This window comes from Elephantulus edwardii, unplaced genomic scaffold (genome assembly GCF_000299155.1).
Source record: "Elephantulus edwardii isolate Elephantulus edwardi_28Jun2011 unplaced genomic scaffold, EleEdw1.0 scaffold00064, whole genome shotgun sequence".
NCBI lineage: Eukaryota > Metazoa > Chordata > Mammalia > Macroscelidea > Macroscelididae > Elephantulus > Elephantulus edwardii.
Window position 1 is genome coordinate 15,754,698 of NW_006399814.1, and position 12,515 is coordinate 15,767,212.

The following is a 12,515-nucleotide window of genomic DNA, read 5'->3' on the forward strand; positions in this document are numbered from 1 at the left end:
CTGCGCCTCCCCTGGGGCGCGGGCGGTGGCGACCCCTAGCCGTGGCGCTCGTGTCTTCGCGCTGGGGTCCTGGCGGGCGCTGGGGAGGCAGGAGGTGGGGACGTGGCAGCGGCTCAAGCGGGCGGAGCCGGGCCGCGGCGGGAGGCGGAGCCGCGGGGGAGGAGGCGCCAACGGGCCGGGTGGCGCCGCGGGAGGTTCTGGAAACGCCGGGAGCGGCGCGCGTCCAGGTGAGCCCCTGTCGCGGGCTCTGCGGGTGTCTAGGGAGCGGGCCGCGCGGTGCGCCAAGTGGGGTCTGGGCTTGGGGTCGCGCCGCCCGCCGTCCTGGAGCTCTTCGGATACTGTCCGCCGCGCAGCCCGGCCCGCAGTCCGGCGCCCTCCCCGCTACTCCCGCTGTCTGGGTTCCTGTCTCGCCGCCTGCGTTCCCTCCCCAAGCTCAGGGTGGTGAGGTCAGCCGCGTCCTTCCTGTCGGTCCCCTTGGCGCCCCGTTGGGCGGGGAACTTGGCTGTCCAACCTTGTAGGCTCCCCGGGAAGGGATGGCCGGGCCCTCAAGGGTTATAGTGGCTAGAGGTAGGGGTGTCGTCCTGGCCCTTGTGCTGCTTAGTGCTCCCGGGTGGGACTCCAAGAAGGAGTGTGTGGTCTTGGCTAGGCCAGATTGGTGCCCATTAGACTGATTGTATCAGAAAGGCTTTCCCCCTTTCCAGACATCCTTGTGGGATCCTGCATATTATTTTTTTTCCTCTCAGCAGCTGCAGAGACCTGTGATTAGTTAACAGATTCCACAAACGTACCCTTCTGTGTATCAGAGACACTTTGAGAAGCTGCTAGCCCAGTGGATCAGAGGCACTGGAAGAGGGGGTAAGCCTGAGGTCAGTGTGGTCAGCCCTGTGCTGGGTGGGATAACGGACTGCAGGTATTTGGCAGGATGAATCAGGCCAGAAGGCTTTCTGGAGGTGACCCATGAGTTTGGGTTGACCAGATTAAGGCTGGGGAAAAGGTAATCTGGATAGAAGAATAGTGTGTGAGCCTGAGGCGTCGTGGGCCAGCATCATCCTTGTGACCCAGTAGTGGAAGGCAGGTGATGGGGAAGGGACTTGTTAGGGGAAAGCTTCCCATGGAGCCATGAGCCTGGAGTGGGAGGACCATGCCTGGCACCGTGCCCTCCATGCGAGGGGATTGTTGCATGATCACATCAGGGCACTTCCTGCTTCAGGCATTGCTGGGCAGCATAGATGGGCCCCTGACCTCTGTGCACTAATCTAGCACCTTTCTAGGGGCACAGCATTAGCATCCTTCCTACAGAGAGTGGTGCCTTTTTTCTGTAGAGTGACACTTAGAGCTTGTGCTTGACAGGGTAGCCCATCTTCTTTCAGGCTCCATTAGAGGTAGGGCTGAGAACACCACTCTAGCTTGGGTGCACTCAGCTCACCAAGAGGCTGCCTATCCACTGTCTACTTAAGAGTTTTTAGAATGTTATCACAAGCTGCTGCTTATTCTCAGCTTGAGAAGACAGGTTCCATGACTTGGTCTTAGTTGTACAACTCAAGATTTCCTTTGACTTGTGCTTAAACTGCTGGGAGGTGCCCAGGTTACAGTCTCTGAGTGTGATTTCTGGTTTCAGGGTCCAGCCAACTTCTTCTGCTCACTTCTTCCCAGTCACGAGATGGTTGGGCTTTGAATCCTTTTCTTCTAGGTTCTTTGTGTTCTCAGATGGCCAAGTATGTCCACTCTGTGGCCCAGCCAAAGAAGCCACGTAGCAAGGATGGAGTGAGTTGGCTGGGGCCTTATCCCAGAGATGCTATCAGATTGGGCCTTACTCAGAGCCCAGCAAACAAAACATAGTAACAACTGAGCTGAGATATTGGCTGTGGTTTGTAATAAACTCTCCTGCCCTGTTACAACCTCTGGAGTGGAGTGCTTGGGAGAGTGATTGCCTTGCATCTGGATTAGCTGGGCCAGAGCTAATCTCTTCGCATTCCTGGAAGACCTTCCCATGGCCTGGCTTCTGCCTTTGGTGTGCCTGGGAGTGGAAGTAGAGGAGGAAGAGGAGACAGTGGTAGTGGTGGTGCTATTCTTGCCCGTGGGTAGCCCATAAACTTTCTGAGGTTGCTGCCTGCAAGGGAAGGGCTGGGTAAGTGAATGCTATCTGAGGGAGAGACTGCATGGGAGTTGCCTTGAGGAATGAGTGGGGTAAGGATTTTGAGATGGGGTCTTCTCATTTCCTGAGAGAGCCAGGCTTTTTGACTCTGCCCTCCCATATCCTTGGGAGCGTCTGAGGCTGAGGGCAAGGCCTTGGCGGATTTGTGGCCACGCTGGCTGATAGTGTACAGAAGGCTGTCGGGTGTGTCCCTGGCTCCTGGGATCTCTCAAGAGTTTAATTTTATGCAGATGGAGGCTGGCAGGAAATACTGTGATGCAGGCACGTGCAAGCCTGGGCAGTGCTAGAGTGAGAATTAAACTTTGGAAAAAGTTGCTTGGATTTCACAGGTTGGACTTTGAAGCCTCTTGGGGTGGGATATCATCTTGTACTAGAGCTGAGAGGATTAGTGGGTCTGGCAGTTCTGGGTTGTTTTTTGTGCTGGGCATATGGATTGAGGGATTCACAGTTTTGATTTTAAAAAGGAGCAGAGGGGAGTAAGAGTCTGAAGTGGACTTCTTGGAGCCCTAGGAGAGAGTTTCTGTTCTGTTACCATTTCAGGGGAGGGATTGTTTGGACAATGTATTCTATGTTCTACAGCTCAAATAGATCCAGACTAGTGTGTGTTCTAGACCATTCAGGAAGTGATTGCTTATGGTTATGCTACTTTGTACTTGGTGCTTTTGAGGGCTCTGGTGTGTGAAATTCTACACTCAGTTTTTGTCTGAGTCAGGAGTGAGCAGAACAGAGGTGTAGAAGTGGATGAAATCCTAGAATGCTGATCTTCTCCCCCACCATTTGCCAGCACAACTTCCTTGGTGAGCTTGAGAGCCTGTGATGGATCAGTTGCAGAGTTTATGCCTTGTTGATTACTATGCTATGGTTCATATGGCTTTAGTTTCTCCTGAATTAAGTGTTTCATCTCTTTTGGCATTCCTGGAATACAGAATTTGCCCAGTTTCTGCCTTGTTTGCATCTTCACGACTTTCTTTAGCTGCGTCTTCTCCCTATACTGGATTTACCTGATTCATCCTAGGAGCTGTGTGCTTCAGGTCCACTGCCCTTCATGATGGCAATGCCCAGATGCATATGTTTGCTCATTCAATTCTCACAGCAACCCTAAGAGTTTAGGTCCTAATATTATCTCATTAGACAGATGGGGAAACTTGACTTCAGAGAGGCCTGTAACATGTCTAAAAATCACAAAGCTAGCAAGTAGTGGTAGACCCGGGATCTATCTACCTGTTGAAACATCCCGTGGACTGCCAAAAGAACGAACAGGTTCATCCTGGAGAGGGTGAAACCAACTTGCTCCTTGGAGAGACAAGGATTGTGAAGCTCCGTCTGACATACTTTGGGCATGTTGCCAGGAGGGATGAATCCTTGGAGAAGGACATCATACTTGGAAGAGTGGAGGGGTAGTGCAACAGAAGAAGACCCTGGAGGGGATAGAGTGATACAGTAACTGGGGTAATGAAGTTAGGGATCTCAGAGACAAGTGAGATTGACTCAGGATAGAGCAGGGGTCAGAACTATTGCACATGGGGTTGTTATGAGTCACTTAACAACAATAACAACAACAACAACATAACTGTCTGACTATACTGCCTTGCCCTCAAGTACATGGTAGTTTGTGATGACCATAATGTTTAGGGTCCGAGGACTTGCTCACTTGAATTCAAGACAACCATTTCCTTTGGGTCTGTTTGGCTGTTCTCTCTCTGGTGGGATCTGTCCAGGGGTGTCATGAAGCTGCTTTGTGAACTTGTGGTTAACCCAGGCTATAGTTAATGGCTTGGGCAGTGCTGCCCTGCCATGGCAAAGCGTGGCTGCGCCATGTGGGAAGTCCATGTGCTGTAAAACTACTGATTACTGAGTAGGATTGGGCGGTCAAGACTGTCTAACAAAGAGTAGGCACTGCGAGTCAGATCAATGGGTTAACTCTCAGGTCTGCCATTGATTTCCTTTAGGATGTCTGATGTGTAGGAAACTGTCTCTCAGAAATGGAGATGATTATCTGATTTACGAGGTCCGGTGGGGATTGGATGATAGATATGAAAAATTTTTGGGAACAGAAATAATGGTTGTTTTAGCCTCAGTTTTCAGAAAACAGAGCTGGAGGCAGAGATTGTTTTAATGCTTTGTTGGAAAGAGCGACTTCAGGACAGCAAGACTGAGAGAGAGAAAAAAGGGAGGTAGGGAAGATTGGGACACAAATCCAGAGCTGTGAGCTGTGTTTTGGAGAGCTGTCATACACACACACACACACACACACACACACTCACTCACTCTCACTCTCTCTGTCTCTCTCACACATACACACACACACACTCTCACTCTCTCTCACACACATTCTCTCTCACACACACATTCTCTCTCTCTCTCTCTCTCTCTGTCATTCAGAACATCTCTGGGCAAGCCCTGCAGAAATTCCATGCCTGGGAACAATTTATCACGGGGAGGCCCAAAGAAGGAATTTATCTGCTGACCTCCTGTTGTCTTCTTTCGTTGACTGAATGGAGTCTCCTCAGGAGGGGCTAACACCTTTTTTCTCCTTGGTTGCACCACCAGAGACTTTGGCAGCCACTGGAGAGTCCTCTTAGTCTGGAAGTAGTGGGGGGAGTTGAGTACTTTTGTGGGCCTGCATCTCCCACTGGGTCTGGGACAGAGCAAGTGGCCAAGGACCCAGGAGACAGGGAGGCCAAGGGAGTATGAGGCAGTCCTTAAGAAACGTCAGATATAGTGGTATGTAGATTTTATCCTAGTGTCCATTCTTGTAACTTACCCTTACCGAGTCTGCTAAGGCTGTCCCAGCCCCAGCTTGGCTTTTGCATGTCAGTTTTATCAGCATTCTCTTCTACTGCAGTGCTCAGTTACTGAAGCCGAAGACTTTGCAGTAGAAAGGTAGAAATCATCATGTTCCTGGACCTCACAGAGAATGTAGAAGGGAGCGTGGATGAATCTCTGGGCACCATTAAGTGGGAATCTAATGAAAAGGCAAGGAGAATATTTTCTGCATGAAACAGTTGTTTAAAGTAGGAAACTTGGAGTTGTGAGGTGGTGCTGGAGAGGGTAGCAGGACCAGGTCACTCAGAGTAAAAAAGATCCTTTGAGTGAAGGCATTTGAACTTGATCCCCAAGACACTTGAGAGCCTTTGGAAACGTTCTTGTCAAGGGGAGAAGTTAAGTGAGGGGCTTCTGTAAATTCCATTCGGGCTATTCTGTAGAGTTCAGAATGGAATGAGGTGCCAGTGGGATGTGGAGAGTCTGTGCATGTTGGGGTCATGGGGCTGCCATGGGGCAGGTAGGGAGGCTGAAACCAGGGCACTGGTTGAGGCTTGACATCGGGAAAGGAGAGTAGGTTGTCTCGATCTCCTTCCCTGCGTACGATGGCAGGGGCTGTGGTTCAGACACACGTCCCATGTTTTGGTGCTGGGCCTCTTGGAGGCCCTGAAGAGCTCTTCCAGGTGAGACGTGTGCCCGGTGAGCACACAGGGTCCTCTGCTCTGCCTTCAGGAGTTGGCTACACCGTTGGAGTTAGGGACACAGCAAACTTTGTTGAGGCAGATTTTGCCTCTGCGCAGAAGGCAGGCATTCTCTTGTTCACTACTAAGCTGAGACCTGTTTATTCTCAGCAAAACCATGTTCTGTCTCTAGGCTGTTAAATACATTGTTAAAACTCAAGCTGTTGCACTTGGTTTGCAGCTGGGAGCTTGGCAGAAGGTCTTGCCCGATGAGGTAAGGGGAGAAGCTAAGGACGCTGTTAGTTTGCAGCTGGAAACGTCTTTGCAGGGCCATTTGGCCAGGTTGCAAACATCCTTTCCAAAGAGCAGGCTTAGAGGGGCCTCTGGCTGTGTGTCTTGGAATTACCCAATACTTAGAAGCTGTCAGACGCCTGGTGGGTGAATCACTGTTGCTGGTTTTGGCAGGTTTGGGGCCACCTCCCCAAAGGGGTCTAGACTGTGGGCTGCCACTTCTTGTTGGAATACATTTTAGAAGGACCTACTTTGTTTCCTTTTCATTTGAAGCATATCATAAAATGTTTTCATAGTTGCTATAGATGTTCTTCCTCCTTCTCTCTTTCTCTGTCCTTCCACCTTCCCCGGCATAATATCTTTTTTTCAAGGACTGATCCCTTTTTGACGATGTGTCCAAAGTATGTGAGATGAAGTTTCACTATCTTGGCCTCTAAGGAGCAGCCTGGTTGCACTTTTTCTCAGACAAACTTGCTCGTTCTTTTGACAGTCTGTGGATATTCAGGACTGACAGTAGGCTCAGGCATAGCAGAGATGATCAGGATGGTACAGGAGAGGACAGGGTTCAGATGTTCACAGGGTCACTATGAGTTGTAGTTGACTTGATGGAACCTAACAATAACAATGTAGAATTCCTTAGACAAAGATTGTTGTTGTTGGGTACCATGGAATCAGAACCAACTCATAGCTCACTGTACAGAGGGTTTTCAGAGGTGGTAAATTGCATGGGAAGAGACTGCCCATCTTTCTCCTGTGGAACAGCTGAGGCATTAAAATGAAAAATAATTAAAATTGCATGTCTTTGAGTTGGCAGTGCAAACAAGCATAACGAGAAAAAGAAAAATAACTTTAAGATACAGCTTTCTTCTTGCATGTTTTTGTTGTTATGTGCTGTCGAGTTGACTATCACTCATAGAGACTCTATGCACAACAGCTCTGAACCTTGCTCTATCCTGAGCCAGTCTCACTGTTTTTGACACACCTACCTGTTTCTGACTCACCTTACTCCATCCAGTTACTATGTCAATTCATCTCATCTGGAGTCTTCCTCTCCTGCGCTGTCCTTCCACCCATCTAAGCATGATGTCCTCCTTTAAGGACTTGTCCCTTCTTGTAACATGCCCAGTGTATGTCAGATGGAGTCTCAAAATCCTTGCCTCCAAGGCACAGCTTTGTTTCACCGTCTCCAAGACATAATCTTAGTTCTCTTGGCAGTCACCACAACTCAAAGGCCTCAATGCTTTTTCTGTCATCTTTGGTCATTGTTCAGCTCTCTGAAGCATCGTAAGAAATTGCAAAGACCTTGACCTGCATCAGGCACACATTAGTCTATAGACTGACATCCTTGCTCTTCACTGCTCTCGGGAGGTCCCTGACAGCAGATTTTCCTAACGCAGTTCGTCTTTTGATTTTTTGACTGCTGGTGTCAAGAACGTTGATTGTGGAACCGAGCAAACACAATACTTTTTTCTTCAAAAAATGGACTCACAGCCTGTGGAAGCCTGTTTTGTTTCCATCTTCAATCTATGCTCATAGACATTCATCATTCATTGGTAATAGCTCCATAACCATTTTGTGGAAGAAATGTAATTTCTAAAATCTTCTGCTGTATTTTGCTCTCTGGGTTGTTTGAAACTCTGGAATGTGGCTCAGCTAAAACACGATACTGATTTTCTCCTTAAGCCTGGTATATTTTTGTTTTCAAGGGGGCTTTGCTCACCTGCGGGCTTTCCTTCATGCATTTCTGAGTCCCTGGAGGCCTGTGGCAGGCAGCGCTAGATAGACACTTGTGTTCGCACAGGCAGGCACACATTTTCCTACCTCTCCTGTCCAACGTGACGTCTGGGTGTTAGGTAGGAGATGGGGTGGGGGTGGGGAGGCAGATGACCTTTCCTACACTTTGGGCTGTAGTCCATCTTGGGTGTCGTGTGGCTCTAATAAGAGATTCTTTTGTTCAACACCTGTTGTGTTCAGGGTCCTAGGATCAGGAGCAGTGGGATGGGGTTCTGGACATCCCTTCCTAGAGTGGCATTGTGGCTGCAGTGGGCTGGGAGCTGCATAACGCTCTGTGCCAGCAGAGCCGTTTTTCCCTTCCCCCTAGCCAGAGCAGGACTTGGCATGCTCATGGTAAGCCATTTTCCAGAATCCTATCTGTGATTCTTTGGGCCTCTGCCTCCAGGCCAGGATTCGTGGATGGGCTCAGTTTAAGCCACACAGCACATTCCAGAGAAATGACAGCTGGCATTCATGTAATGAAGAAACCTGGTTGTTCTTTCTGATGCTGTCAGGAATGTACCTTGGACAGTATCACCAGGTGATTTGAAAGGAGTGGATAGATGTCTCCCTCCCCAGAACTACAACTTGATCTCTGCAGAGATGTATGGCTGTAACTAACAACAAACCTGTGAAAGGTGGAGAGCAGGTGCGTGCATGTGTGCACACACACGCGCGTGCGCACACACACTCTCTGTCTCTTTCTTTCTCTCTCTCACACACATACACACACACTCACTGTCTCTGTCTCTCTCTGTCTCTCTCTGTCTCTCAGACACACACACTCTCACACACACACGCATGCTCTCTCTGTGTCTCTGTCTCTGTCTTTCTCTCTCACACACACGCACACTCACTCTCTGTCTCTATCTCTATCTCTCTCTCTCTCTCTCACACACACTCTCTCTCTCTCACACACACACACACACACACACACTCTCTCTCTCTCTCTCTCTCTCTCTCACACTCTCCCTGCCCAAGTTCCAATCTCCAACTACGTCTAGTCTGATCTCCGTCCAGCATCGTGCATTCCTTCTGTTCCAGCTCTGAGGGCAGCCAGCTCACTGTCCACATACCCCCTCTGTATACACATACGTGCAGGAGGTCTCATCCTCTCATCCTGAAATGGCTAAGCCTCTTTAGGTGCAAAGAACAAAACCCACCCCTTGAAGTGAAAGGACTTGTGTAAGCAAAATAGAGAGGTCTTCTGTAAGTAAGTAATCCTTGGCTGAAAAGGCAGTATGGCCAGACTCCTCAGAGCAGACCTGTGGTCACACAGGGATGGCAGTCATGTCTGTTTGACTTCTCTCAATGACTCTCTCCTTTAACTCTTAACTCTGCAGAAACCCCCTTTGCCTAGTTGTCCCTACCTCTGGGTTGAGAGGTCTCTATGCCCTCAACTCTTAGTGCAGTTACTAGCATGCTGCCAGCTCTGCAGATCTCTGTTAGGGACACGAGAAATAGGGCCATTCACATACTCCCACCTCTTCCTGACAAAGGTGCCTGCATGGGGGTGAGGGTTGTGCTTGGGCTTCTCTCAGCCTAATCTGGCACTGCAGCAGATTGAGAATCTCTTCTAAGACAGTGAGGTGAGGAATGGCGAGCGTGACTGTGTGCCTAATAGGCTATGGCAGGCAGAAAATTGATAGACATGCATTAGTCAGCTCAGATAAGTCTTAGATTTGGGGGGAAGCATCTGCATTTCCTTTGTTTTCTCTTAGTAAATTTCCATTTAAGCACCCACTGTTTGGCCAAAATGGATATGGGAGGAGGAAGGGCTGGTAGAGCTGGGCCTGATGGGTGCTGGCCCCTGGCTGTGGGGTAGCTCACGTCCCGAGCGTGCTGGGGGCTGCAGAGCTGAGTCGTGAGTCCGTGTCTGAAGCAGCCATTGTGTGTACAGATCCATTGCCACTGGGTTTGCCTTTGGTTGCGTCCGTTGCCCAAGAGCTGGCTCTGGCTGTTTGTAGGCTAAAGACAGAAGCTGGCCTCTTTGGGCCAACAGTGACTTATTCATCTATTTATCCTGAGTGCTTAGTTCAGTGCCTTTAGTCAATATTTGTGAATGAGCTTGAGACGTTGCCTTTCCTGTGGAGACACAGTTAAAGGAAGGTGTTCCTGGGATTGCCCATTCCTGTATCCCCTGACTGCTTTCTGTGGACAGGTGCAGACTGACGAGGCTCAGTTTTGTTTCTGTTTTGGCCAGCCATCTGAAAGCTTCAGCCTGAGAGTGAGTCCCCTGGGACTTATGGTCCTTTGTGCCAAGTTCTCTTCTTATCATTGTAGCTCCTGTACTGTTATGGGTAGGAGCTCTGTGTTATAGCTGGGCTCTTAGCATCTGACTCTGTGCTGGAATAAGTGTTGGAAGGAAAGATTAAAGTAGACAAAGGAAATGAGAAGGAAGGGCAGGATTCAGGGAATGACAGACTGCTGGAACAGGGCGAACCCACTGCTAAAATGTTCAGCCTTTTCATGTAATAGTTTGGCATTAGGAGTCAAGACGGACGGGATCTCTTGCAAGGGCAAATGGTTTCCTAGAGCAGGGACCAGAACTGAGCATATATCCCTGTTTCCACACTCCACACTCTAACTAGTTGTTTCTGTGTGCTTTTGAGTCTGAACAAACTCATAGCTGACCCTCCAGCCGCTTTTCAGAGGCTGTAAATCACATAGGAAGAGATTGCCCATCTTCCTCTCTTGGAGCAAGCTGGTGGATTCGAACTTCATGCCTGGGGGCTGACAGCACAAATTCAGCAGGGCTCCCTGCTATCCCATGGTAATCCTGAACATGTTTCTTAGCATCTGTGCTTGGCTCGGATTTTGGCATTTTTTAACACATACATATGTTTACACATGTGTATATGTGTTGTCACCTAAGTTGTTCTTTTTTGCTATGTTGATCTAATGAATGTTACATTCCAGACACTGACCAGTGTGACCATGAAACCTCAAGTGTCCATGTTGCTGCTGATCTGGTTTGATGTCCTGGGCTGTGCATGGGCCGAATTTTTCACCTCCATTGGTATGAACCAGCAGCATTACCACCTATAAAACTACCCTTGGGATAGACCTGGTCCCATTCAGGGCGGGAGAGCCTCACCCACTGGTTCCAGCAGTTCTGGGGAGAGCAGAGCCCACAGAAGTGTGCTTTTCTGCTCTGAGGTCCTGATGAGGTAGATATCCTGGGAGCCAGCTCTCTGCACTGAACTTACTCCCTGGGAAGTACAGGCTGCCACTGGACTCTCTGTCTTCCTGATCACTCTCCCTGGAGCAGAGAGTAATTCTGAGCAGCAAGTCCTCTGTGGCTCCCAGTGCACTCATGACAAGTACCCCTTAGGGTACCTCTGCCTTTCTCCCAAAGTTGGGGGCTTTTATCCTGGAAGGGCCTGTGGCCCCTGTGCTCCAAGGCCCCATGATCTCATGGAAGCTGACACTCCCCTGAGTGGTGGTCTGTGCTCCAGGGAAGGAGGCTGGATGTCCATCCGTTCTCACTGTCCCTTCTCTTCCTCACAGGGCACATGACAGACCTGATTTATGCAGAGAAGGATCTGGTGAAGTCTCTGAAAGAGTACATCCTTATGGAGGAAGCCAAGCTCTCCAAGATTAAGAGGTGTCTGATTGATAGCTTGTCTTCATGCCTACCTTAATCAAAACCTCCGCCCCCCATGCCTCTCAGTAGCCCGTGGAGGGTGTCCATTAGATGGAGCTCTTGGGAGGGTTATGCAGGGCTCACCATCTGCTGGTTCATGCCAGTCTTCCCAGGTGTGGTTGATGGCCAAGGAGACACTGATTTTGGTTTGTTTTCTTTCCCCTCTCTATCAGTGTAAGCTGTTTTGTTTACATTGGTTTCTCACTTCTCATATAGTTTAAGGGGCTGGGAGAATCAGTGGGGAAATAATGTGTTTATTATTACCTCTTGATGAAAGACCCTGAATGAGATGAATTGACTCAGTGACTGGGGTAATGGGGGTAGGTGTGTCAGAGACAATGAGACTGGCTCAGGATGGAGCAAGGTTCAGAGCTGTTGAGTTGCAAGTGCTCGACAGCTCACAACAACAACAACATGAGAAGGATCCTGCATCTCCTCATCAAAACAACAACAACAACTTAATGAAAAGGATCCTGCATCTCCTCATCGAAACTGCCTCAGGTTGAGAGTATGAGCGGTCACATTTTTCCCTTTCCTCTGATTCCACAGTTGGGCCAACAGAATGGAAGCGCTGACCAGCAGATCAGCTGCTGATCCCGAGGGCTACCTGGCCCACCCTGTGAATGCTTACAAACTAGTGAAGCGACTGAACACAGACTGGCCTGCACTGGAGGACCTTGTCCTGCAGGACTCGGCTGCAGGTGAGGGGGTGAGCAGATACGTCTGTGTGCTCACATGCATCGTGGGTCTGGCTGTTACAGGCTTGGGTAATATGTGCACGTGGACCCTTTTAGGGCTCACTCCCTTTCCTGTTAGGACCTAGCAATTGGCGATCCTTATTTGTTTCATTTTTATGACCACAGTCCTACATCCCACTGTATACTTGGTAACAAAAAAAGAACCCCCCAGACTGGTTGCTGTCGAGTCAGTTCTCGTTCATGGTGAGCTCATGTGCTATGGAACTGCTCCACAGGGTGTTCCTGAAGTTTGAACACAGCAGCTGCCGTGCAGGTGAAAGGTGCGACAGGCTGCTTTTAGAAAAACGGCTGCCTGAGAAGCTGCCTGGGCAGTTCTGCTTTGCCCTGGGGAATTGCTGAGTCTGAATCCATTCAATGGCAATGGATTTGGGGTCCTTCCCGAACCCATCCCACATTTGTTTGGTTTTAATGTTATAAAAGCAGACCGCTAGACCTTTTATTTGGCAGTA

General features: G+C 49.4%; 1 protein-coding gene across 2 annotated transcripts in view; it reads left to right on the top strand.

Annotated features, from left to right (window-relative positions):
- Positions 1 to 162: 162 nt before the first annotated feature.
- P4HA2 (prolyl 4-hydroxylase, alpha polypeptide II) overlaps positions 163 to 12,515 on the top strand; it is a 36,597-nt gene continuing 24,244 nt past the window's right edge. The window contains exons 1-4 of one of the 2 annotated variants that reach the window (XM_006888091.1): positions 163 to 227; positions 10,582 to 10,681; positions 11,173 to 11,269; positions 11,858 to 12,009. In XM_006888091.1, the coding sequence (XP_006888153.1) occupies positions 10,600 to 10,681; positions 11,173 to 11,269; positions 11,858 to 12,009 (331 nt within the window). In that variant the 5' untranslated portion in view covers positions 163 to 227; positions 10,582 to 10,599. Of the gene's footprint in view, positions 228 to 10,581; positions 10,682 to 11,172; positions 11,270 to 11,857; positions 12,010 to 12,515 lie in introns of those variants that run through there. The other variant, XM_006888090.1, reaches the window with a different exon arrangement.